This window comes from Oryzias melastigma, linkage group LG5, assembly GCF_002922805.2.
Source record: "Oryzias melastigma strain HK-1 linkage group LG5, ASM292280v2, whole genome shotgun sequence".
Classification (NCBI taxonomy): Eukaryota; Metazoa; Chordata; class Actinopteri; order Beloniformes; family Adrianichthyidae; genus Oryzias; species Oryzias melastigma.
This window is the reverse complement of record NC_050516.1, coordinates 10,495,223-10,520,120: the sequence shown is the minus strand read 5'-3', so window position 1 is coordinate 10,520,120 and position 24,898 is coordinate 10,495,223. Positions and strand designations below refer to the sequence as shown.

The 24,898-nt window shown below is 40.4% G+C and overlaps 1 protein-coding gene across 5 annotated transcripts in view; it reads right to left on the bottom strand.

The window, feature by feature from the left end:
* Positions 1 to 687: 687 nt before the first annotated feature.
* LOC112144798 (calmodulin-binding transcription activator 1) overlaps positions 688 to 24,898 on the bottom strand; it is an 85,372-nt gene continuing 61,161 nt past the window's right edge. For 2 of the 5 annotated variants that reach the window (XM_024269578.2, XM_036211841.1), the window contains 14 exons: positions 20,956 to 22,823; positions 18,461 to 18,587; positions 18,168 to 18,302; positions 12,536 to 12,684; positions 11,649 to 11,833; positions 11,486 to 11,564; positions 11,141 to 11,402; positions 9,376 to 9,890; positions 7,540 to 7,685; positions 7,188 to 7,434; positions 7,033 to 7,101; positions 5,776 to 5,921; positions 5,622 to 5,693; positions 688 to 3,786 (listed from right to left, as the gene is read on the bottom strand). In XM_024269578.2, the coding sequence (XP_024125346.1) occupies positions 3,711 to 3,786; positions 5,622 to 5,693; positions 5,776 to 5,921; positions 7,033 to 7,101; positions 7,188 to 7,434; positions 7,540 to 7,685; positions 9,376 to 9,890; positions 11,141 to 11,402; positions 11,486 to 11,564; positions 11,649 to 11,833; positions 12,536 to 12,684; positions 18,168 to 18,302; positions 18,461 to 18,587; positions 20,956 to 22,823 (4,076 nt within the window). In that variant the 3' untranslated portion in view covers positions 688 to 3,710. Of the gene's footprint in view, positions 3,787 to 5,463; positions 5,495 to 5,621; positions 5,694 to 5,775; positions 5,922 to 7,032; positions 7,102 to 7,187; positions 7,435 to 7,539; positions 7,686 to 9,375; positions 9,891 to 11,140; positions 11,403 to 11,485; positions 11,565 to 11,648; positions 11,834 to 12,535; positions 12,685 to 18,167; positions 18,303 to 18,460; positions 18,588 to 20,955; positions 22,824 to 24,898 lie in introns of all 5 variants that reach the window. The other 3 variants (XM_024269580.2, XM_024269582.2, XM_024269579.2) reach the window with 3 other exon arrangements.

The window sequence follows — 24,898 nt, the reverse complement described above, 5'->3', positions numbered from 1 at the left end:
CAACGACAGGCAGGGTTGGAGCACAGTGGAGGATGAGACAGAAAGCAGGGTGAGAGAAGGGGAAGGCGAGGAGAGGTTTAGCCATAGTTCATCTATTAGGGTTCTACTGTTCTAGCATGCAATGTGGTGTTTGGCCACGCCCTCCTAAAACAAGGCCTGAAAGGTTATACCATTCATTTCTAGATGGACTTATGAGTATAAAGGCCATCTTGGCACATGTCTATCAGCGGTCTACTAGGGCTATTTTATTTTTTTTAGCTTCTTCTACACTACATACTTTTTTTTTTTTTTTTTTTACAGTCTCATCCTCCTCATTCATTGACGTTTTTTTTCTCCTGTACTTTCAGTGTGTGCGTTTTGATACTGTGCATGAGTGTGACGGTTGGAAACAGTGTTCATCAGATGTGCTGATGTGAGAGAAGGAGGAGTCTCCAGTGGGATGTTCTTGACCCATGTGACGGAAATTCAGAAAACACGAATGACCCATTCTTTTAACCCTTTAACACCTGAGGTGTTGGCGGTGATGCTTAAACACAACTATTGTGTTAACAATAGTAGTCCAGTAGAATCTACTGGAATTATTGTGTTAACGGTTAAAAAGTTAAAGTAAATAAAATAACATAAACTTTGGAGCTCTGGTGTTAAAGGTTTAAAGATCCTTCTCTTATACTTTTTTTTTTTATTAATTAATGCTCCTTATTTTGCTAAAATTCCTCATATAATTGTATAAAACATTTTCTTTCTTTTACTTTAGTCAATTTGTCAATATTTGTTTCTCTTTTAGAAAAACAAAAACAAAAGAAATGCATTTACCTACACTGATATTTAAGCCTGTACATACTAAATACTTGTAAGACAGCTGGATCATCTCCACGTTTATGTGCACACCCAAACACACACGGTCGGCATTTACGACACACTTGTGCACCAGCGGTTGTTCCGGTCACCTCCCTGTTCTTCAACCCTGAGTAAAATCTAAGGGAGAGATTTCACTGTTCCCAAAGACATATGAGAGAGAGTGTGGCCATTAGCGTGCGTGCCAGAATGTGTACATCTTTTGTCGAATGGGAGGACGTTTCTTTCAGACGATGAGACACGGAAATGAAAATGTTGGTTATTTAGCCTGCTGAATTATATTCTGACCAAATGAAACACAACGTTGTCCGTTAAAGCAACACTGAACAGATTTGTGATAGGGCCTAATACACAATGGTTCTGATTTTGCAGCAAAATGCACAGTAAAGTGGGGCATCTATTATTAATTTCCTCTCTATTAGTCCTGGGAGTCCATGTCAGGCATCCATACACACCAAACAAATTAGAGCGTCAAACTAATAATTCGATGAAATTTAGCAAGTTCATTTTTAAACACAATTTAGGAAAATAAACACGCAACAATCAACTGTTTGGAGGACATACATTATATAGTTATTTCCTGATATTAGTTTTCCGCTGTTGAGCAGGCACTTTCTAAACAGAGCTTCCCACAAGTCTGAAGTACATGTCACATAATAATGGCAATAAATAAAGGCTCAAATGAAAAAGTGGAATATGAGACATGCTGGTTGAAAGATGGAAAGCTTTGACTGGAGGCCAGGCAGGATCTGCTGTAGGTGTGATTGATGAAGCGGAACCACTTGGTAAAGAGTGTAGCACCCTCTTCCCTTTTAGGATCAGTTGCTTTCATACTCATACATCCACCACCCGGAGAAGAATCATTTTCTAAACTCGCACCGCCTGCAGCCTTGGACAAACTTCAGAAGTTCTACGACTGAGCTAGTACTAGATCGCTTCTACTATTTGTCTGTGTGTGCTGCTGTCTTTGTGGATCTTACTGATATCTTTTAGATGTTGGTTAGCCCATCATAACATACTGTATTATTAGGCAAAATAGCATTCATAATAATTGGCACTACTGGCAAAAAGGGTTTAATTTTTGCTAGCCAAGAAATAAAAGCACAAGGTGTAAATGTTTTATCTGAAAGGTCGCTGTTTCAGCTAACTTTGTCTTCCCACTTATTATTCTAACATTAGCTTTTTGAGTTGCATGCTTTAACAAAATGTTCTTTTCAGTAACACTTACACTGGATACTCTTAAAGTGAAGCGGTTAAAATCCTCTCACAGTCCATAGCCACTAAGATGTTCTTTTTGCTGTCTCTTTGTTTTAAATCTCATGCACATAACTCTGTTTGCAGTATCTACACTATTTACAAGCAATACAGCCATCCTGTGTAACCAGGTCTCTGTCTAAAGTTTTCATTATGGGAGTAAAATAATTTTTAATCTTAAATACAGTCCTCTTATGAAAAAAGTTTCAGGGTCCTCGTATCCCCTTACCTCGTCAGTTTATGTACAAGAGTCCAAAATATGGATTTAAATCGCCAATATGGGCAAATACGGGGACCAGCGCCCTGCATACGGGCAGATATAGGACCCATGTCCTGTACAGAGCAAGCATAGAGACCTCTCGAACTCAAGAAGAAGTCAAGGCAATGGTATGTGACTCGCTCCTCAAAAACCAGTCAGGATTTAGAGGTTCACGCAGAACAAACTAACAGAGACATTTAACCATTGAAACATGTCATTTTTTCTCACAAGAGGGGGTGGGTGGGTTGGAGGCGACCGGTCTCAAGCGAAGCTGCTCTTGAGCCGGTTTCAGAAGTAATTAGACTCTTAAAACAACATTTTTTTTCTTTTTAAAAAAAGCACCCAAAGTCATTTGTCCTCACACAGTTCACATTACACAGGGCGAGGAAAAGTTAATGAAGACGTAAGTGAGACACAATTACACATAGAAATACAAAAAAAACAACACTAAAGCAGTTTGGCAAGCATGCAGGAGCTCTTAGCTCAAACACATGCATTGAATTGAACAAACACGAACACACCACGGCGGGCGAGCCAAATGCCGCCTCTGAGAACGACTCCATACAAAGTCCATGTAACAAATTAAGACATCGTTATTCTGACCGCCTCTCTTCGTCTAACAATGCCCCACATACATTCAAGTGCACTTCCTCCCCTTTTGATTGGATGACTGTTTTCGTAGGTTTCTCAGTAACCTTGGAGCGGTTGGTGACCTGGGGTAATACTGAAATGATTTGCCACTGTAGCCTTACAGGATGATAAAGGAGGAATAAGCGAAAAAATCTTGCATGCAAATGCAACATAGAAGTGATTTTTTTTTGGTTTGTAGTTTCGTATTCTTTCATGGATCTCTGTTTGGACTCAAAATACACCAGACTGCGTGTATTTTTCAACGTCAAAAAGCCTTTTCTCTTGAGACAGCTGTTTGCCACCGCAGCCTTTCATCTGATGGAGACGCCGCGGTGAACCCGGAGGATGTTGGTTTTCCTCTTTCCTTGTCTGGCTCGTCAACTTGCTCTTGGAAAAAATACATACCCATGAAGAGTGCAAAGAATGCCATGAGGTTAATGTGATGGCCTCCCAGTGAAACTGTGGAGGAGGATTAGTGCTGTGGGCAGAGCCAGGTCCTCGGGCTCTGTCCAGCAGTCTGTCTGTCTGAGCTGCCATGATGGACACCTATCCTGTCCTCAGTCCGTCTGGGAAGAGTTTTTACCCTCTTGAAAGGAGAGGGCAGGGAGCGTGAGGGTAAAAGAGGGCAGGACAGGGAGTTGGGAAGGGGAAGAGGAGCTTGACAAGAGTGTGGAAAAGGCGGAGGTTGAAGGGGTGGTGGTGCATGGACTGCTCACAGGCTGAGAGGGCTGTGGGCAGCCTCTGGGGGTGGACCTTCAGGACCCCTGGCCTTTCTCTGCTCTCTGGCCCTGAGGAAAACCAAACACAAATTAGAGACTCAACCAGGAAAGATCTTAGCCAGTGTTTTGACTTCCTACAGTTTCATGTTTAAAGACCCACTCCAATGAAAATCTGTTTTTAACATGCTCTTGTGGCATTTTTCTCATGATGGCAGACATATGTAAAGAAATTTAACTTTTAAATTGCTTCTAGTGTGAGTTTATTCAGTATTTCTTCATCCAAATAGTTAGGAGTAGACAAAAAATGCTGTTGGAAAAAGCTTACAGCTTAGGTGCTAAATCTTCACCCAGCGCTGTTCCATTCTGCTGCATCCACTCGAGAGTCTCATCTATGAAGAATATTTTGAAGGCAAAAAAAAGTTTTTGAAAGCAAATATTTAATATTTTAATTAGCAAATTATGCTTTTCTTTCTTAGAATTTTACATTTTGTTAGCATTTCAGGAAGTTTTTATCACAAAACTGAATTTTCTTGGAATTGGGTGGCACAAAAATCACTTCCTAAAAATCAAAGATAGGGAGAAAGCGAGATGAGACACAATGCATCTGAAAATATTAGTACTGCAAGCGCAAAAATATTTTTTGAAAGCAAAAAGCGAATATTTGATGTCTACGACAGAGTAATAGAGCCACCAAAAAAAGGAATATGTATGAGTTTTTATTTTGTACATTTACAACTTTCAATCTTATAAATTTGTGACTTTAAATCTGGTAAATTTAAGACTTTTAATCTTGTAAATTTACATTTTTTTCTCATACATCTACGACTTTAAATCTAATAAATTTATGACTTTTTTTGCCAAAAAAATTTGCCAAAACTTTGGTTACATGTTTGATCTCTTATGAGTTAAAATCACATATTATCTTATGCTGCACAATATTGGTTACTAGCTGCCTAGAGCTACACTGAGATGACCCTGTTGTTTGGCACAAAACATATTTTATTTTGAAAATTAGTAAAAAAAAAAAAAAAAAGAAATCACATTTTGAGAGATGCTAGGTTATTTTTATATTTTTGCTTTTGTTTGTGTCAAAATGTAGATATAATTTATATTTATTATGAAAAAAAGGTCATGAATGCAAATCCAAATTTCTTAAAGTAAGACTATACGGCTTCTTCTAGGTTTTGATCAGTAGAAAATGAGCCTGAACTAGCAGGAGAGTTTGGTAGATAGATGGATGATGGGAAATGGAGGTGGGCTTGATCTGTGCTAATGGTCCCGCCCACAACTCAAAGGCAAATTTCTATTGAAGTCCTGCCTGTCTGCAGAAACTACGTCTTAAAAAACAGTTTTTTTTATTGTTGCCTAATCCGAATTAAATGGTCACTAGGAACACTTTGAAAATAGATCAGAGGATGATTGGAGTGGGACTTTAATGCCAAAGGGCCATACTTTGAGTTATCTGCCAAACCTCTTTCAATCTGCATCCCACACACACACCATCCTGCAGGCCAAGCAACACTCAAAGTCCTCCAGTGAAACAATCAGAGCATGCCTCTAGAAGACTAAGAAACGGTTCCTCTGTCGGTCAGGCATGCACAGCTACTGGTATCATTTGGCAGTCCTCAGACAGAGGGGAACAGACAGAGATCAGGAGAAGAGAAAGAAAGGACCGGTGTCTTGTCTCCGCCTCCCTCCTCTGTCATGCAAACAGGCATCAGCCTCCGGGAGCAAGAGAGGACTCACCTGTTTCAGAGGCCTATGGTCCATCAAGGGGCTTCACAGAAGCAGCAAAACAACACCAACTATTAGCACCAGAGCAGTGTGTGTGGGTGTGCCAGTGGGCTGTAAGTGTGTCTCATTTGCATAAGCGTGCCCTCGGATGTGTGTGTTTCATGCCTCACCTGTGACGGCAGCGGAGCAGGAACCTCAAGATTTTGCGAGCAGCCTGGTTCTGTTTTTTAGTCAGAAGACTGCTGAGGTGAAAGGCACAAACACATGGAAGTTTAAAGACTTGTGAACCTCCTGTTGGTCAGTCTAGATGCTTGTGTCAAGTACCTGAGGGAGTGCTTGTAGGAGCGGTAGTATTGCTGGATGAGGACCGCTGCTCTACGACTTTGTTGGAATTTCCTCTGTTCGTAGAAACTCCGGAAACGGCTCTGGATCAGGATGGCCGCTAAGGTCATCCTTTTATAAAGTGCATACTGAGAGAGAAAACAACAGAGCGGTTTCCCTTTACATCACAAAAATCAAAATATTTGAGGGGCTTCTGGTCTCATGCAAGATGGCGCCAGAAAAAATCTCTTTGCCGAAAGCGGAAATATGGCAACTTTAGCCAGTTGAGTAAGCGGATATTTCCTAAATTTTAGGAAGCAGTTTAGTGTTAATCGTTTTATTTCTTTCAAATCAATATTAACAATTGTTCAAATTTGTATAGCTACACTCGTTTACAATGGAGAAAAAGAAAAAGCAGGAGAAATGCTGCATTTTCTCTGATCAGAACTGGAGAAATTCATCTTTTTTTTCGTTGAATCAGCTGATCGCTAATCAAAGCTGATGAAATGCTTATTTTTCTCTGTGAATAAGCTGATCAGAGTTGGCGAAATGCTGTTTTTTTCTTTGTGAATTAGCTAATTGTTGATCAGAGCTGACAAAATACTTTTTTTTTCTCTGTGAATCAGTTGATCAGTCTGCGAAATACAGGTTTTCACAGGGACTTCCGGCTATTGATTTTCAAGAGTCGTATTTTAAGTCTGTGGCCAGATTCTCCTGAAATCTTTAGTATTATTTAGATGTTTGTACCTACAATGCATCCTTAGAATTTTAAAAAAAATCAATGATTCCTGCTTTTTTTTCTGTCCAGTGCATTAAAGCATCACATTTCCTTACTTTTAGAACAGCTAAAGTCACATCTAATCTAATATGACCCAATCTTATTTCATCTTTTATTTTCAATTTTAATTTTTATGCTAACCATGTATCAAAAAGACAGTTTTTACTTTGAATCACATATTTGTGCCTTTTTAGAATTGCCAAAATATGAAAAAACATGTTTAAAAAATGACCTGGACATCAAAAATGCTTTATTAAACTTTAGAAAGCACATGGAGGTTGGTTTTGATAGGAATTAAAAGTAATGTTTTATAAATGTGTCAAAATAAATGGATAATTAATACAGAATAACACTGAAGCTCCAGTGTTATGTTCTTTGATTTACTGTAACTTTTCCACCGTTTACACGATCAACGTAATTCCAGTAGATTCTGAAGAAGAAAAGCGGCATAATAAAAAATGTATTTTTGTTGCTAATCTTACCTGCTTGTATCTTTTATAGCAGTGTTGAATCACTGCTGCAATCTCTTTCTGTTGTTCCTGAAGCGTACCCTAAAAAAAGTCATAAAAGTTTAGCATCCCACCACCAAGCAACATTTGAACTGTCAAATGTTTTTTGGGACTGAAGTTTTCCTTGCCTTGTTTTTTCTGAGCGAGTGCAGAGCATGCCTAATGGTTACATACAGCTCTCGCTGCTCAGCCTCAGTCATGGCTAGACAGGAGGAGGTGGTTTTCAACCTTTCCTCTTTCATAGCTGCACAGAAGAAGGGACTCCACTCGTAGTTAGAGAGCCGAGCTTGGTCGACGTGGGGACTTTGCTGATCCGCAAACCCAGAGAGGGAGCTTGACTTAGGGCTAGGAGTCTGGTGTTTGGACTTTAAAAGCCTGGAGAGAAGGTGAAAGCAAACAATACGTTTTAGACTAAAGAGCGTTTCTATATATGTGACAGTTTGGTAAAATTCTGGGGAAAGTAGGAAGCCCTTGACTCACCTTTCCACCTTATCAAGGTAACCAGATAGTAACCGTACGTCACTGCTGATCTCCACTTTCTCTGTATCTGTTTCAGTGTCCATCGCTTGTTTAAGCCTACCAGCTGAAGCATCCATAATGTGATCAGCTAACATCGTAATGTCCACCTGGAACATGAACAGCAATCGTTAATAACTTCAACTCTGCTCCATTAAAGGTGGAAACTTCAAAATATTTTTCTTAAATTTAACATTAAAGTCCCCTCCGATGAAAATCATTTTTTTGAGTTTTTAACATGTCTCTGTGGCATTTTTCTTCTGAAAGAGAACAAATGTAATAAGAAATCATTTAGTTTTTACATTTCTGAGTATTTCTCCTTTTAAATCAATCAAACTGTCTTGGACAGACTCTGTCTGAATGAATGATCTTCTTTCCATCAACAGCTCTGCTGCACATGCACTAAACCCTCATCTGTTCCTAGTGTCTAGTTCAGGTTCTGGAGAAGAGAAGATGGTATCTTCACATTGACTGCAGTCAAATGAGCCGCCGTTCACATTTCTGTGGTCAAATCAGCATCACTGGATTTTTGGTGTGAGTTTCATCCAATACTTACGGTAGCAGGACTGAGAACGCTGGAAAATCTCCACCAGACTCCACGGAGCTTCTTGATGTGACCACGGAAATGTGAACGGCGGCTCATTTGACCGCAGTTGGAAAGGATTGTAAATCAATGAAAGAGCATTTTGATGTTAGCTTTGATTATTTTATCAAGAACTCTGAGAAACCAATGATTGAATGTATTGATCACAGTCAATAAACATTGGAGAATTAGCTAAAAGAGTCTTTGGTGAACTGGAAGGAGAAAGAATCAGGATTTTGGAGGAAGTTCTGTCCATGAAGATCTTCACTTCCTCGTCCAGCTGACATCAGAACCATACGGCTGGACATTACCCAGATTGATGGATGTTTTTATGTAGCAGCGGTGAAGATTTATGCTAGTGAGACATTGAAAGAGGGTGGAGCTGCTCAGCTGAGGTCCAAAAGCCAGGCCCCCTCGGAGGAGATTTTGGAAACAGAGGGTTCAGATAAACATGAAAAATGTTTTTTTAAGATGTTTAGGTTGTGGGATTTGGTTAAAAACTTCATAATCATCATAATACACTTCTGGGGATGTTTTTTTTTTCAAATTAAAAAAAAAAATCATGGGGGACCTTAAAGACCCACGCCAATGAAAGTTGTCTTTTTTGTGTCTTTTTAGCATGTTTTCTTGGGAATTTGCTGAACATGAAGGACGTATATGAAGAAAATTAAGCTCAAAATTCCATTTCTGAGTATTTGTTTATTCAAATTGTTGTGAATCAGGAGCAGATTGAAAAAGCCATTTTGAAAAAGATTGTATTTGTGACACAGAAAATAAGCAGGGCAGGACACAAGCCTACTGCCCCGCTCCATTCTGATGCATCCACTTGAAGATGACGAGATCCATGTACATCTTTGTTTTCTTTGTCTGAGCTAAAAACTGTACAGCTGCATAGCTACAATATTGCTTGATATTTTTCTTGCACCAGAAATGTTAAGTTGGGGGTTGTAAGGGGCTGTAAGCTAGCGGTAGAATACGTAAACGTAATGGGAAGTGGGGACGGGCTTACACTTCGACAACACTTCACACAACCTAGAGGCAAATTTCTTATGAACTACTGAAGAAACTATGACCCAGAAAATGATAGGTTTTGACATTTAGGCTAAAAACAGAATAATTATTCTAATAATAGTAAATAAGCTTATCAGTTTGTATGTAAAGCTTACAATAAACAACCTATTTCTTGGTTTACAATCCAAAAGAATGGTTCTCCGTACCTGCAGGTCATCCGTGTTGTCCTCATAGGACAGCAGCTCGGTCTCCCCCCCTCTGTCAGACAGCGCTCTTTGATGCAGGTGAATGGCCAATCGTTCCTTTCCCAGAATTCTCCTTGCTAAGCTACGTTGTCCAAGCGTCTGCCTTAGACTCCACCTGGTGCCCCTTCCCAGTCCTCCTAACCTGGCCTGCAGGTGGGAGACTGGGGAACTGGGGCGCTGAGACTGGCTGGGGTTGGATCTGGGCACAGGTGCGTTCTGACGGCTGAGGTTAGAGGACGGTGAGGTCTTGGGGTGGGGGTTATTACTGGAAGAGGAGCTCATGTGGGAGAGACTGGGACTGGGCCCAGAAGTTGAGTTGGATAACTGTTGCTGGCTCTCTGGGCTGGGTTTAAGCCTCTTGGTTGGTGGTGGACCTCCTGGTTCTCCTTGGGTGCCTTGTTGAGGCCTGTGTCCACTTTGGCTCCAGTTCTGGCTCTGGTTGTCCATTTGGCTCTCTGCTCTGCTTCTTGTCAGTTCTGAAAATAAATAAACAAGCATTGGTTGACACAAACATTTAGCAAACTGCATTACCAACTTCAGCCAAAAGTCTAAGAAACTGATCATTTATTTTGCTTAGACTGAAACTTTTCAAGCGGTCCTGGACACACGAACATCTAACTGTACTACTTTACATCCTCTAATACAGGGGTGTCAAACTCAATCGCACAAGGGGCCAAAATCCAAAACACACCTTAAGTTACGGGCCGAACAGGATAAACATTTATTGAACACTCTATAATTAAAATTTTTAAACGTTAAAACTGTAACTTTTTAACATAATTACAAACTAGATATATAGCATTACCTGCCATAATGCTAGTGTGAATGCTGTAAGCTGAATTTGGCTGCTGAAGATGCTATAGCTGATAGCTGGAATCACTGAAGCTAATAGTCAGCTAAAATATTAGATAAATGCCAAATTAGCCTAAAAAACATAGGTCAACCAAAACAGCTAACATATAGCTGAAAATAGCTAAACTTTAAAATAGCCAAAAAAATGAAAAAAGCCTAAATTAGTCAAAACAGCTTACATGTAAATGTAAGCCTAACTCAAAAACAGCCTAAAAATCTTTTTAAAATGCTGAAATTAGCCAGAACAGCTAGCATGTAGCTGATAAAAAAGCTAAACTCCAAAACAGCCTAAACAACTGAAAAAAGCCTAAATTAGACAAAGCAGCCAATACATATATAGCTAAATTATTAGCTAAAAATATTAGCTAATCTCTAAATTTTAGTAAATGGCGAAATAGTCCAAAAAGCTCACAGAATGCCCATTTAAAAACTTTAAAACCGTAACTCTTTAACGTAATTTTAAATAATAAAATTTTTTTCAGAATAAATCAACTTAAACCTTAAAAATAACTTTCAATATTTTAAAATGTGCATTGTCAAAATTATACAAGTTAGAAATAAGACCAAGATAACATCAGACCACTAATAACAATACAATAAAATGATCCGGAGGGCCGTATAGAATTAGCCGGAGGGCCGGATCCGACCCCCGGCCCTTGACTTTAACATGTGCTCTATATATGGTTTGCACTTTGTTTCATAAAGCTTTATGTTCACTGAAGCAGACTAGCACAAGTTTTAGGACACATTTAATAAAAATCTAGAAATCTACCTAGATGGCATCAGTACCTAATCTTCTGTGTGACGTGAACATGCTCATTAACTTGTGAATAAATCTCCTCTATCTGCAATAAAAAACTCTCCATTTCTGCACCTGGGTTTGGATTAGGACTAGGGCTATTGCTTTTTCCTCCAGTCTGTGCTCCTTCCCTCCATCTTCCCATCCAAGAGTCCACTGGCTGGGGCTGAGGACTCTGTTGCAGCTGCTCCAAAAGCTCAGCCAAGCGAGTGTGGCCCCTGGATCGGGCGATGTTCAGTGGCAGGCGTCCCAATGAATCAGGAATGGCCAGAGCTCTTGGGTCCCACTGGTAAAGCACGAGTGCTGCTTCCGTGTGGCCCAGAGCACACGCCCACATCTGCAGGAGACAGCAGAACATACATGTCGCACACTAACACAGGAACATGGGATTCAGTCACTTTAAGGGGGGTCATTTCTCACCAGTGGGGTGCATGAGAAGTGGTCAACGTTGAGGGGATCCACCTCCAGTTCCAGGTCAATACTGTCTGCATGCTTTGTGCTGCAGAGTAAGACAACAAAAGTGAGGTGACTGAAGCAATTTCCTGTTTTATGTGCAGCAAAATTGGTGTTTTGGGTTACTCACCGCCAGCGAATGAGTGTTTGGATGAGCCCTGCATAGCCCTGAGCTGCAGCCAGATGCAGTAAAGTCATCCCTCTTGAGTTTTTACTGTGGATGAGCTGGTTAGAAGAAGTCCAACAAGGCTGGGACATCATCTTCTCACACACAACCACAACACGACCCTCGAATGTTGCCTGATCAGGACCGACCTGCGAGATTGTTTGAATAAAGGGTTGGTATACACATTTTCAGTGATTTCAACAATTATATTGTTACTTTATAGTTTAAAAAATGTACTCAAAAGAGAAACCCAGAAAATTGTTTGTGAAAATAGTGTTTTGACATGTTGTTGGGGGATTCTTTTCACATATGAGGAAAATTAAGCTTAAAATTACATTTCTGAGTATTTTTTATTCAAATTGTTGTGAATCAGGAGTAGATGAAAAAAAAGTTGTTCAAAAATGAGCTTATTTGGAATATAAAAAATACGCTGGGTGGGCCTCAAAGTCTCTGCAATTAACTCTCAGTAACAAGGAGGGGAAAGGGGGCGGGGTTTCTCTGTGCTACTGATCGAACTGCAGAAACTATGCCGTAGAAAATAACAATGTTTTTTAAATTTTTATTTATTTTGGCTAAAAACAACATAAACATAATTATAAAAAACACTGGGAACACTTTGAAAATAGACCAAAAAAATGATCAGTAAAAGTGTAACTTAAGTGTATCTGATCACAATGAAGCAAAAGGCTCAGTTGTGCACATAAAAACACATATAAAGCTTTAATTATTCTAAAAAAAAACCTTTTAGTTAAAAATGTAATTAACCCAAAATCCAAAACATAAACAGCAGTTTAAGTAATAAATGTTTGCTTATCACAAGCCTTTGAGAGGAAACAGAATCTCTGTCTTACTTGAGAATGCTGATCAGTGGCTCCTCCCCCTTCCACTCCTCCGCCCTTGGTTGCCATGGCATCTGAGCTTGGGCTCTGATTGGATATCTCTGCCATCCTCTGCTCCATCTGCTCCAACCGCTCCAAGATAGACATCCTGAATTGAGTATCTAGAGAAATGCAGGTGAGAAGAGTGAAGGTGTGATTCTCCTGTGATGATGCTCCATCTGCAGTCCGTCTGACTCCAGAAAAGAAGGGTTATGTTAAAGGTTTGAAACTGAACACATCTTCAAACTTAAAAAAAGAAAAAGGTAAGCAACCATGTGAATCACAGATGCATGGCTGGAAACACATTCCCAGACAAAAACAGCTTCATTCATGTTGCTCAGGCCTGTGTAACAGTGATCCTTTGTTTCAGCACTGCTGCATTTTGCTGCAGTGTACATTATGTCATCCCACCTGCTGCTCTCACTCAGTTTTCTGTTTGCTTCTTTTCCTGTTTCACTTAAGTTTTTGTCTTCTTGGCTCATGGGATCAAAAGAAGGGATAACTTTACAGCAACAAAACATCAAAATTTTAAGCAAGAGATGTTTGAAGACAAATGTGCATTCTTATAAAGAACCTGGCCATCACATTCACCCTATGAAAAAGACTATGTAAGTCTGTATTTAGCATTGTTTTATTGATTTGTCAAAAGTCTTTAGAAAGTCTTTACATTCTGTCAAATCGTCAGCTTTCAATGGGGGAATTTTGATTATAATTAAATTGCACATTTGGATGTGATAAAGATTTTACATTCCCTGAAAGTAGAAAGTGGAATGGAAGAAAGCTCCAACTCTCAGTTTATTGATTAGCTGAAAATAAAAATACCTGTAGATTTACAATCCAGTCTTGAATGAGGCCATAATTGTCAAAGTGAATTATTATTCTCAATGGTTATTGTACACCAACAATAAATCATTTTTTTTGTTCTTTTTAAAAAGAAAATAAACTGTTTTGCAGAGATAAGCGAAAATATATTATTTAGCCATCACATTTTTATTTATCTTAAAAAAAAAAAAAAAACTCCCTAAACGTAAGTTGGTTCATATCAGCATTTTCACCAACAATAGGCCCAATACGTGATTTTCCACTCAGGTTATAATTGAATAATAAATAATTTGCATAAGTAAGTGTTTACATTTCTAAAAAAAAAACACACACACACACAAAACTTGCAACACAAAGCAGTGAAACCTCAAACACGTCCTGATTTCTGCCATGCAGTGGGCCTCCTATTTCCAGGCTTTGAGTAGAACTGTCCACTCCTGGTGCTGAAACTTCACAGCTCCATCAAAAACGCTTCACTTCCCTGCTGTTACATTTGAGTCTAATCAGACACTTCTGTCCATTTGGGAGCAAAAGGCTACAATACCATTAGGACACTTGACTTCTGAGTGTCTGAAACCATGTCTGCGCAGCCCAAATATTTCAAACAAACGCGGCAGACAAAAGAAAAGCAGCCTTAAAACACAAAAATATACCCCAAAACTTCCTTTAAATACCATGAACGACGACAGGATGAATGCAAAGAGAAGAGGAGCTACAAACCTCAAACAGCGAGTCCCTAGATCTGTTTTCTGCTTCCCGCTTCCTCTCAATCTCCGTTAGTTTGAGGTGTGCGCTCACAGATCGCTACTCCAACCGTGCAAAACACAAATAAGAAAGAAAGAAAGGGCTGGGAGGGGAGGGGAGGGAGGGAGCGAGACGGAGAGCACGTCTCCTCCACGTTGAGGGTGAGGGGGAGCAGCGCTTCAAATCCGCGCGCCATGCACACTTGGAGCTGCGGGAGGCTCGCTCGTCACCATGCAGCAGACTGCTCAAACGCTAAAACTGGGGTCATGGCGCGCTGACATGCAACCCTCTGACACGCCTTTGACATTAAAGGCACCGACATCGTGCGTTTATGTCACACAGAGCTTTCCACGCACAAGGCCACACAAAGGGCGCGCGTAAAAATGTGCGCTCCGCTCCCGTTTTTGTCGGAATGCGTCGCGTATCGATAACCAGCGCGGTTGCGCATCAGAGAGGAGGTGCTGGCCTACACTTCTGAACGGTTTCTGCGTCCTTGCCCTTCATTACAGCGGAGAAAGAGCCAGCGCGGTGACTGGAGAGCCGCATTGCCGCATTGCGCAACACGGAGACGGGGGCGAACAGCAGACAACATGCCTCACCAATGAAACCATGTGTTCCCAGTCTGCGTGCCGCGTGCGCACACAGACTCTGACCTCGGGGCTGCGCGCACATCCCGGCAGGCTGCAGTCACACCCCAACCTTCTCAGTTACATTTATGAAAACGAGACGAATGAAACGAAATATCCCAGAAATAACTGTAAAGGCGCCAACTTCGTCTACTTCAAATGACTTAAACTGTGCGGCATAATAGATAACTAATATAATAAAAAAAGTCTGCTCTGCAAAATCTGATGGAAAATGTCTATCCTGTTAAAAAGACAATTAATCATGATGTCATTTAGGGAGACAAACTTAATCAGTTTCTTCATCACTTACGATGTCAAAATGTTTTTTTAGATAATGTTGTGTTTGGGATTGCTTATTTAATTAATGAGGACAGGTTCATTATCAAACCCTCATGATTCCAGGTGGACTTCATTATTTATTTTTGGAAGCTACTTGTTGAACTAGTGGAACTAGTGAGTCTGTGTAGTCCTGCAAAGGCTGGCGACCTGTCCAGAGTGTACCCCTATAGAGGCTGGGATAGGCTCCAGCAACCCTGTGACCTCGAAAGGTTCAGAGAATGGATGGATGTGAGTGAAATGCTGAATGAGTCTCAATCACCAAATCTTATCACACGTATTTGTTTTAATTGGTTGAAAAAAACTTTGTCCAAACAGATTACACTCCTCAAAAGAAAAAAACCACAGATTTGACACAGATCCAAAAACATAAAAAAGGACAAACCATCTTTATAATGATGTAGAATAGACTGTCGTTTTTTTGTATAAATTGTGTAACTTTTGATGAACAAAGACTGATATTTTGACCCCTCGTTGATTCTTTTCTGCATCCAGCTGCAGACACACCACTGCAGCTCACATTACATCAGGAGGGTTCACACACATGACAACTGATCCACACAGGGGGGAGTTCTAAGATAGCCACTCAAGAGAACAAAAAGGGAAATTTTTTATCACTCTGAACCATTGGTTTGGTCCAGCACGCTGAAGGTTTAAATAATTCTCTGTATGACCTAAAATTTAGGTCCTAAATTGTTGAATGTGAAAGTTTATCAAATATTGTCAATCTTAAAAGTTGTTATTTCTTAATTTTGTTGAGCTCAATCTCCTCCCGAATAAAAGACCCGGGCACAACAAATGACTCTATAGGAGAGATATGTGACATTAGCGATTCTTTTTAATGATTCGATTTATATCATTATTTGTGGTTGTTGATACGATTTATAGTAGATTTCGGTTCATTTTGAACAATTTGATTCACTGATCTTAGATCAATTCAGGACATCTTTAGCCAATTCAACCTCAGAGATAAATAACGAATGAATTTCACGCCACGGGATTAATAAAGTATATTGATTGATTGATTGATTGATTGAAATACTGAACAGTGCAGGTGAAGTTTTCCAGATTCCTTCTATTACTTAAGTGTAAATTAAATATATGTATAAACAAGCAAGTAAACAAGAATTATTGTCAAATCCATTCACATCTTAGTTTCATTAAGTTCAGTCCACATCAAAATAATCCATTATTAGGCAATTCTACCACACTGAATGGTCATATGTCTGTAAAATTCAGTGTTTCCACACATTTCACTGTAATGATGGTCGATCAGTTTTTGCTGTGATGCACTTGGTCTTTTTAACATTATAGTAAAATAAACCTACTATGTCTCAATTCAAATGATAATTTCCAATACTGACATATTTCATTTTGAAATGATTTTATAATGCTATACGTCGATTAAATTGTTAGCGGCTGTATGGGCTAAGTATAGGGTTCGCATGCAGGAGCCCTGGGTTCGATTCCTACGGTTGTCCACTGATCTCCATCCAGATTGGGTCCTTAGCCAAGACCCTTGACGCTGCTGCCTAACTGGGTCCCTGTGCCCCTCAAGTACAGGGTTGTGTCAGGAAGGACATCCGGCGTAAAAACTCTGCCAAATCACTGATGTGAATCAGTGGGTTCTGTTACGCTGTGGTGAGCCCAAACAACAACAAAAAAAAAATGGGATAAGTCGAAAGGTGAAGAAGCTAGAGCACATAAACAGATGGATTCAATGGAAAGGGGCGGGCTTACACCACTCACACTGTCCTGCCCACAACTCCTGTCGCTCTGCAGAAACTATGTCCCAGAAAACGATGCAGGGGTTTTGTTTTGTCTGAAAACAACATAATAATAACTAAAAGACCACAGGGAATGCTTTGAAAATAGATCAAAAGATGACAAAAGTTGGACTTTAAGAGGTGCTCTTTTAAACTGCATTAGAGATCAATAAGCAAACGTTCATTCTTTACAATTTTCTAATTATAAATAGTCACACGTTGTTGGGGAAAACTAGCTGGGTTGCATCGCTTCAATCAAAGCGGCCCAGACTGTAGTATTAGAGATCATTGTCTCAGTGTGTGATTGTCCACACATCATTGATTTTAGAGACAGAGTGCTGCATCTTGTTAGGGACATCATTGATAAAACAGAGCCTCCTGACCCCAAGCTGTGTATCTGGAATATTTTCCTAGAAAATTCTATTATCTCACAAGACAGAAAATCACTACTCAATATTTGTCCCCTAAAGACTAAACTGCTTAGACGCAGAAGAAAAAGTGAGGAATTTATTTGTTGTAGAAAGACACAGAATGGCACAAAAAATACTTAGTCCACATTATTTTTTATAAGTGAGGTTACAACTTAAAGGAAGGATAAATTATTGTTATGGTTTCAATTTATAGTCTTCATAATTTAGCAATGAAATAAAAATAACCAATTTTATTCTTTTGAGTTTTTGAATAAAACATCATTTTAATGTATGGTTTTAGTGTTAATGTGAAACATTTTGTGATTTTTTTAAAGTAATAAAATACAAATGTTAGGCCAAAAAAACTGTGCAATAATTGTATATTTTGATCACGTTGAAATGCTTTCACCTCATTTATTTATATTCAAGGCTTAAATTTGATAAGAATATATCAATTATTGTGCTAAAGTGTCATTAATGCCAAACATTTGATTGATTCTTAACTGAAAAATAATGGTTTTAAAAACATTTATTACACTATTTTTTTGAAAAAGCAGTCAGGAAGTGGGTACCTGACAGAGAAGTGATGTGGAGAATGTTTTTCTGATTTATTTTCTGATTTAAAATCAAACATTTAAATGTAGGCCCATTATTATCATGCATCGTCTGGACGTTTATTTTGGGGAAAAAAAACACGAAAATAAGAAGATCTCAACAGAAAATGAACCAGAAATCGATACCCCATGACACTTGAATTGCTTTCAACTTCCATTGGATTTTTTAGTGAAAAAGCTATTAGTGCTCTCACTCAGACATGAAGCTGAACTCTTCAGAATAATGAAGTGTGTGTTAAAAATGGCGGGTGATCATTATATCAAAAAAAAAAAAAAAATGTTCTTACCATCCAGGGAGAGCCAGTCGTGTTGAGAAGACGGCAGCGCCGGAAGGTCACGCGCTTTATACTCAAACACCACAGAGGAGGAGATGACCTCACCCCCCATGGCCACCTGCAGCATCACCAGCCCGGTGTCGTGAGCTGGACAAAAATACGAGGTAAATGTGTAAAAATTACAGTTGTGTTTACATTCTGTCTTCAATCTTTTGGTGAAAGTTGAGCAATACGATTGATCATTTTCCCTTTGTAAGGTTATAACATCAGTGGGGAGACGAGTTTTTGAAAAACAGGTGTGTTACCTGGGCAGTAACAGCGCAGAACTCCGGGCTGGATCAGTGCGGCGGGGACGCTGATGTGGTCGAACAGACAGCTGTACTCGCTGCTCGACTCCAACCACGGACCTGTGATCAGAACCTTCACCCCTCCCTGGGAAACCCCACAGAAGGCCGGAGTCAGACCAGTCAAATCAAACTTTATTAACCCTTTAACACCAGAGCTCCTGTGTTTATGTGCTCACGCCCCTTTTTCCATCAAAACCTACTGGAATTATTGTGTTAATGGTTGCATAGTTACAGTATGTTAAAGATTTTGTGCTTAAGCGTCACCGGCGACACCTCAGGTGTTAAAGGGTTGATAAAAATGACTTTGAGAATTTATTTAAACCAAACATGAAGACAAAAGTCCGAAAGAGACACATTTCTGACAACAGTGAAAATCCACTTAGGTAAATGTAGGAATCACAAACCCAGGGGCGGAGCTAAAACATCTGACATTTGGGGGAAGAGGGGCAGAAGACTTTGGAAGGAGGGTAAATGAGAATGAGAATGCCTAAAGAAGGTTGTATTGACGATTTCTTCAACTTTGTCAATAATGATGCTGATATAGGCTCAGATTTTGGGGGGCAAGGGTGGGGTAAAACTTTATCCAGGCCCTTGCCCCTTGTAGCTCCATCCCTGCATAAACCCATCTAGTTCTGCAATCACCTGTGATGCTGTTGTACCATTTTAATGCTGATTTTAATGCAGATTTTTTTTTTAATAGAAAAAAGGGAAAAAAATGACTAAAAGTCCAAATGAATAATTTTGTTTGAGGTATTTGTATGTGGAATATTATAAGTATGTTGAGTTTATATGACTTGTATAAGTCTAAATATAATACTTCCATTATTGCATGCTCACATTTTAATCATTATATACATTATTAATATTTAAAATAATAATAATTCTTTAATTTCTACAAACAACAAAATTATACAATTATCCGTAAATACATTTGATTTTAGTAAAACATGAAATTGCTATATTGTTCGTCTTATCCCATCGGGGGTTGCCACAGTGATGATATCTTTATTTTTAGTCACACTGATTCTCTCATTTTTTTTTAAACTTTATTGTTGGTGCTTTTTATTATTATGAACTATTTTTTTGTTTTAGAAGAACAACAAACATGTTACATTTTATTACTGCTATGCTTGCATTTTTGTTTTATTAGTAACAGTGGTGGACTTAGCGGTTTGGGGGCCCCATGAGAAAATAAAATAAACATCAAACTTTTTTCTAACCCTTTCCTGTCTTCAGAAGCACACCACTTTAACATACGTTTTTTGCAATGTAAGGATAGTTACTTGAACCATTATAGTCCTTCCCAAATATAGTTCTATCTATTGTAAAACTGTTGCTTTTAATTATGATTGTGAAGTTTTTAGCCAAAAATCAAACAGCCTGTGTCATTTTATTAAGACATATTTTCTGCAGTGCTGCAGTAGTTCATAAGAAATTCACCTCCGAGTTGTGGGCGGGACTGTTGGAGCGGAAGTAACCTTCTCTTGAGATAACCCAGTATTCCTTTGTTTACACACTCTCATGCTAGCTTGTAGCTCCTGCGTGACACTCAGCATTAAGGGGTTGGATTCGGGGGATTAAACCAGCAAATAGTCCCCGAGCACGGCTGGGTCTGCAGCTCACCTCTCCCCCAGGGGATGGGTCAAATGTAGAGAACAAATTTCACACAACTAAGTGTGTGACAACTAACGGGACTAATAATGAAAATAATTACTTGAAAGTAATGAAAAAACAAGTTAACATTTAGAATCAGTTAGTTTTTACTGTTTTTTCTAGAACATGCGTTCAAGTCCTCATCTATTTTTACCTAAATGACACTTGAACGCATTATGAATACAGGGGCATCCTTTTTCTGGTTCAAACTCTCACATTTGTTGTGATATGCATCTTTTTTGCCAAAAATGTTGTCAAATTTTGTTTATTTGTCAAAAATAAAGACTTTATGAGTAAGAGCATCTAATTGAAGCTGTGATGTTCTAAAAAATATATTACCTAACTTCATATGATCACTGCTGAATTAAAAAATATATATTTTGATGTACAAAGATGATCTGATATTTGTTTTGAAAAATATATGACCATACAACATGTTTTCTTTATTTTAGAACTGACTTTTAATGCTTCAGAAGATAGTGAGGTTCTCCTACAGCTTCTATCCTAATTGAATGACAGAACGGCTCTCTGAGACATTAGAAGTGGTACATGGGTAAATTAATGAGGCCACCCAGGGGAATCAGTGAAATATTGAAAATTAATTAAAAAGCCAATCAGCTAAGTGAAATATTTGGCCTCCTTAATGACCACATACTGTAAGTGTGCTGCCAGGACAAACTGCGTTTGATTTGCAGGAGTTAATGTCAGTACTAGCTACCGTCAATCATGTGGAGCAGGAACTAATTTGACTGTGGGGAACACTCATGAATAAGTAATTGAAACAAGCTGGGTTTACTAACCTCTGGATAAGACCACTCTGGGGAGTAGTCTGTCACACCAAACAGTCTCCCAGACTCCTGGAGCAATCCCAGAGCCCCCTGCTCAACCTCGGATGCTTGCAAGTGGCCGGTTCCGCTTCCTTGCTCCTCCCCTGCTGCCCCCTCCTGGGGCATCAGAACCCCAGAGACCGCTGCCCCTACTCCACCCCCAGAGCCCTCAACTGAGATGAAATCATTGATGAGATCGGAGAATTGGCTTCCAAATGAGGCTTCAAACCCCTCCAGACTGATGGCTGCTCCTGCCCCGGCTGCGGCGGCGTTCACGCCCACGCCCTGCTGGGGCAGCTGGGAGCCGTAGAGCCTCCCCTCCATGTTTCCACCTGCGGGGATTGACTGAGGGCTGGCTACCACTGAACTGTTAGCTCCTGACAAGTTAACCCCGTTACACAGAATTTCATTTTCTCCCCCGCCTCCACCTCCACCTTCCCCACCACCACCGCCTCCCCCCTCCTGTCCTCCTCCAGTGTCATCTGCTGGCTGGAGGTAATGCTCAGTGTCAATGCTTGCATATGCATCGTGGGAATCTTGGGCCTTTAGCAGAAGCTCTCCTCCGTTCTCCGCAGGTTTGTCCATGGTTCCGATTTCTTGGTGCCCCCTCCCCTCAGCAGAAGGATCCGGGGCTGTGAGGGAAAAAGCCCCCACTGCTGCTGCTTTTCTTACACAAAGGGCCTGCTGGTCTGTGCTGGCTTGATGAAGGTGTGAATGCAGGTCTCCGTTGGAGACCGGGGACTCGGTGGTGACCGGGGGCAGGCCGAGGTAAGACTGGGGCTCGGCGGGCTCCTGGGTTGCCTTGGTGCCGTTGGCCTGCAGCTGAGAGGGCTGGCTTGTTTGCGGGGTCGCCTGGAGGAAAAGGTTTGGTGAGGGGTGGTGTGCGGGCTGGGCCAGGGTCGGGACGCAGGATGATGACATAACAGCACTGAAGTCCATCTGCTCCAGGGTCGTACTGGGGCTCAGGCCGGTTCCTTCGCCCACATAGCTACTCTGAGTGGTCAGCGGCTGCTCTAGCGCTGCAGCTTCTGTCTTGATGTTGTTCACGAGAGCCGAGTTGTAGACGAAGCCATTGGAAGAACAGTGAAGGCCCCGGTCATCACCGTTACACCCATCGGTCTTCCCTCCGCCTCCTCCATACGTCTGGCCCTGCTTGGGGTTATTGAGGAAGCAGTCAGGGTCAAAGGTCATGGTGGTCTCGGGAAGGCTGACTCCTCCTGCAGCATCTAAAGAGCTGGAAAGGACCAGCTCCCCTCCCTCTCCTAACCCCACTCCTCCAGAAAAGGAGGCAAACCTTTGGTTGTCAGGGGCAACAGCTAACAGAATCCCGGTGGGGGCATTCTCATGGGTGGATGCCAGCAGGTGGGTGTGGCCAGCGGAGTAGACCGAATCCCCAGTCAGCGTGGTGACCTCGGACATGAACACAGCAGTGCTCTGAGACAACCCGGCCCCGATGGCCAGAGCGGGGCTGTCCGCCATGTCGCTGGTGATTGACAACGGGGAGCTCTGGGTTGTGTCGGGCACCTCCACCTGGTTGGTGGAGGTAGACGATGACACTTCCATGCTGCTCTGCGGGAGCAGGGAGGGTTTGGTTATCCTTCCATTCCTCCTCTCCCCTCCAGCTGCTCTGCTCCGGCCCCCCCCAGGACTGGGCTCCGTCTGACCCTCTGACACGTCGCTGTTCTGGACCTCTGTGCCATCTGCTTCCTCGGCTCTCTGCCCCGCCGCTATGCTGGTTCCTAATGTGGTCCCCCCTCCTGCTGCTGCTCCTGACTCCTGCTTGGATGAGATGATGCGCTGCTTGACACTGGAACATTTTTGATGCAGGCTGCTTCCAGCACCTGAAAAAAACAGACAAAAAACATTGAGCTTACCGTATTTTCCCGAGTATAAGTCACAAACATACTAAGAAGAAAAAAAACATTAAAAAGTCGCACTTTTGGGAGAAAAGTGCAGCAAAACCCAGCACAAAGCTCCGTTCATGCAGAAATTCATGTGTCAAATGTCTCTATTTTTCACAAATTTGATGCTTTTCAAAAATGTGTTCATAAATTAGAATGGGGGGTAGGGGCAAACTTTTTGACTCATGGGCCACAAAGGACTCGAAACTTTGACAGTAAAGGCCAGACCAGGAACAGATCCGCTGCATGTCTAGGTAATTCCACTTTATAAGAGTTAAAAAAAAAAAAAAAAAAAAAAAAAAACTTAGAATCTGGACAAAAACATAACAATGAATGGATATGCTTTAAAGCAGAACACTTTGAAGATTTTATTTCAAAATGGTGGCTTTTGTTGCTAATTTTAATGCCAATTGCACAAAGAAGTGACTGATGTCCTTCAGGAGAAAAATGCAAACTTAGAGAAATGCTGCGTTCATGTGGTACTGGAAAGATCGAACGAATAACCTTCTGACTAGGGAAACACACGAGAACATAAGAAAATGAACAAACTACATGAATGCGGAATAACTTTCTATACCTAAACAAAGGTATTTATGGGTAGATACCAGAATTAAAGGGAAATATCACATTAATAAGGATCATCAATAAAGCCAGGCTGTTTCCTTAGGGCTGCTGTTCGTCTTTGTTCAGTTGTGTTCTTAAGGGTTATATTGGATAAACTGGGTGGGAGGAACCTGGGGAGGGAGGGGTATTTATTTTGTGTAAATGTCCTCTTCTTTTTGTATATTTGTTCTTTGGCACTCTGAATTTTTAATGTGTATCTTATTTGCTTTTATGTAAGCGCTTTGAGTTTCATATGAATGAAAGGCGCTAAACAAATAAATAAAGTTCGAAGTTTAAAATTTATTCCAGTTTGGCAGGCCAGATTATTTTAGGGGCTGCATATGGCCTCCGCATTATAGTTTTCCTACCCCTGTACTAGACACCTTCCTTTGCTTGTGGGGCCGTCTCGTTTTAAGCCTCATCGCTATATGGAAGCAAAGTATTTCTTATTTACAATGCTGGGATGATGCTGCTCCGGTTTGTTGATTTTTTTAGAGCTCTACATGAGTGTTGGTAAACTTGTCTCCATGTCTGGGTTCACGAATCATTCAGTCTTTATTTTATTTCATTTTTTAAGGACTATTTTTTACCATCTACTGCAGGAGCCCTCATCTAAATCAGGGGTCTTTAAACTATGGCCCGTGGGCCAAATCAGGCCTGCCTCTACATTTGACCCATATCAAAAACCACATAGAACGTGACTTTTTATTCCACCCTTCTGCAGTCTGAACTATGATGGGAGAGGATAGACTATTTATTGGTTTAATAGTGATTCACTTTTTACCATTTTTTAGGCTAATTTGGCATTTAGCTTATATTTCAGCTACATGCTAGCTGTTTTGGCTAATTTTGTCTTTTTCTCTGTTTTTTAGGCTATTTTGGAATTTAGCTAATATTTCAGCTACATGCTGCTTTGGCTAATTTAGGCTTTTTTTCCAGCTTTTAAGGCCAATTTGACATTTTGCTAATATTTTAGCTGCCTATTAGCTTCAGCCATTTCATCTATTAGCTTCAGTGTTTTTAGTTATCAATTTCAGCATCTTCAGCTATCAGCACTAGCATCTTCAGCAGCCACATTCAGCTTACGGCATTCACACTAGCATTATTGCTGGTAATGCTATATATATAGCTTGTTTTTAATGTTTTAGTATTTTTTTTTCTATGAAATGAATTATTTAAAATTTGGCTAAGTGTGGCTGTCTGGAAAACCATAAATGTTTACGTTTAGGCAGTGATTGCTACACTTTTTCTGTAAGCCTACAAACCGAGCCCGGCCCCACATCAGAGAAGAAAACAGTTATGTGGCCCTCACAAGAAAAGATATGGGGACCCCTGGTCTAAATGACTTCAACTGTACTTAAAATAAAAAAATGCAAAAATACATGAATTCAAACCAATATTACAGTATTTCC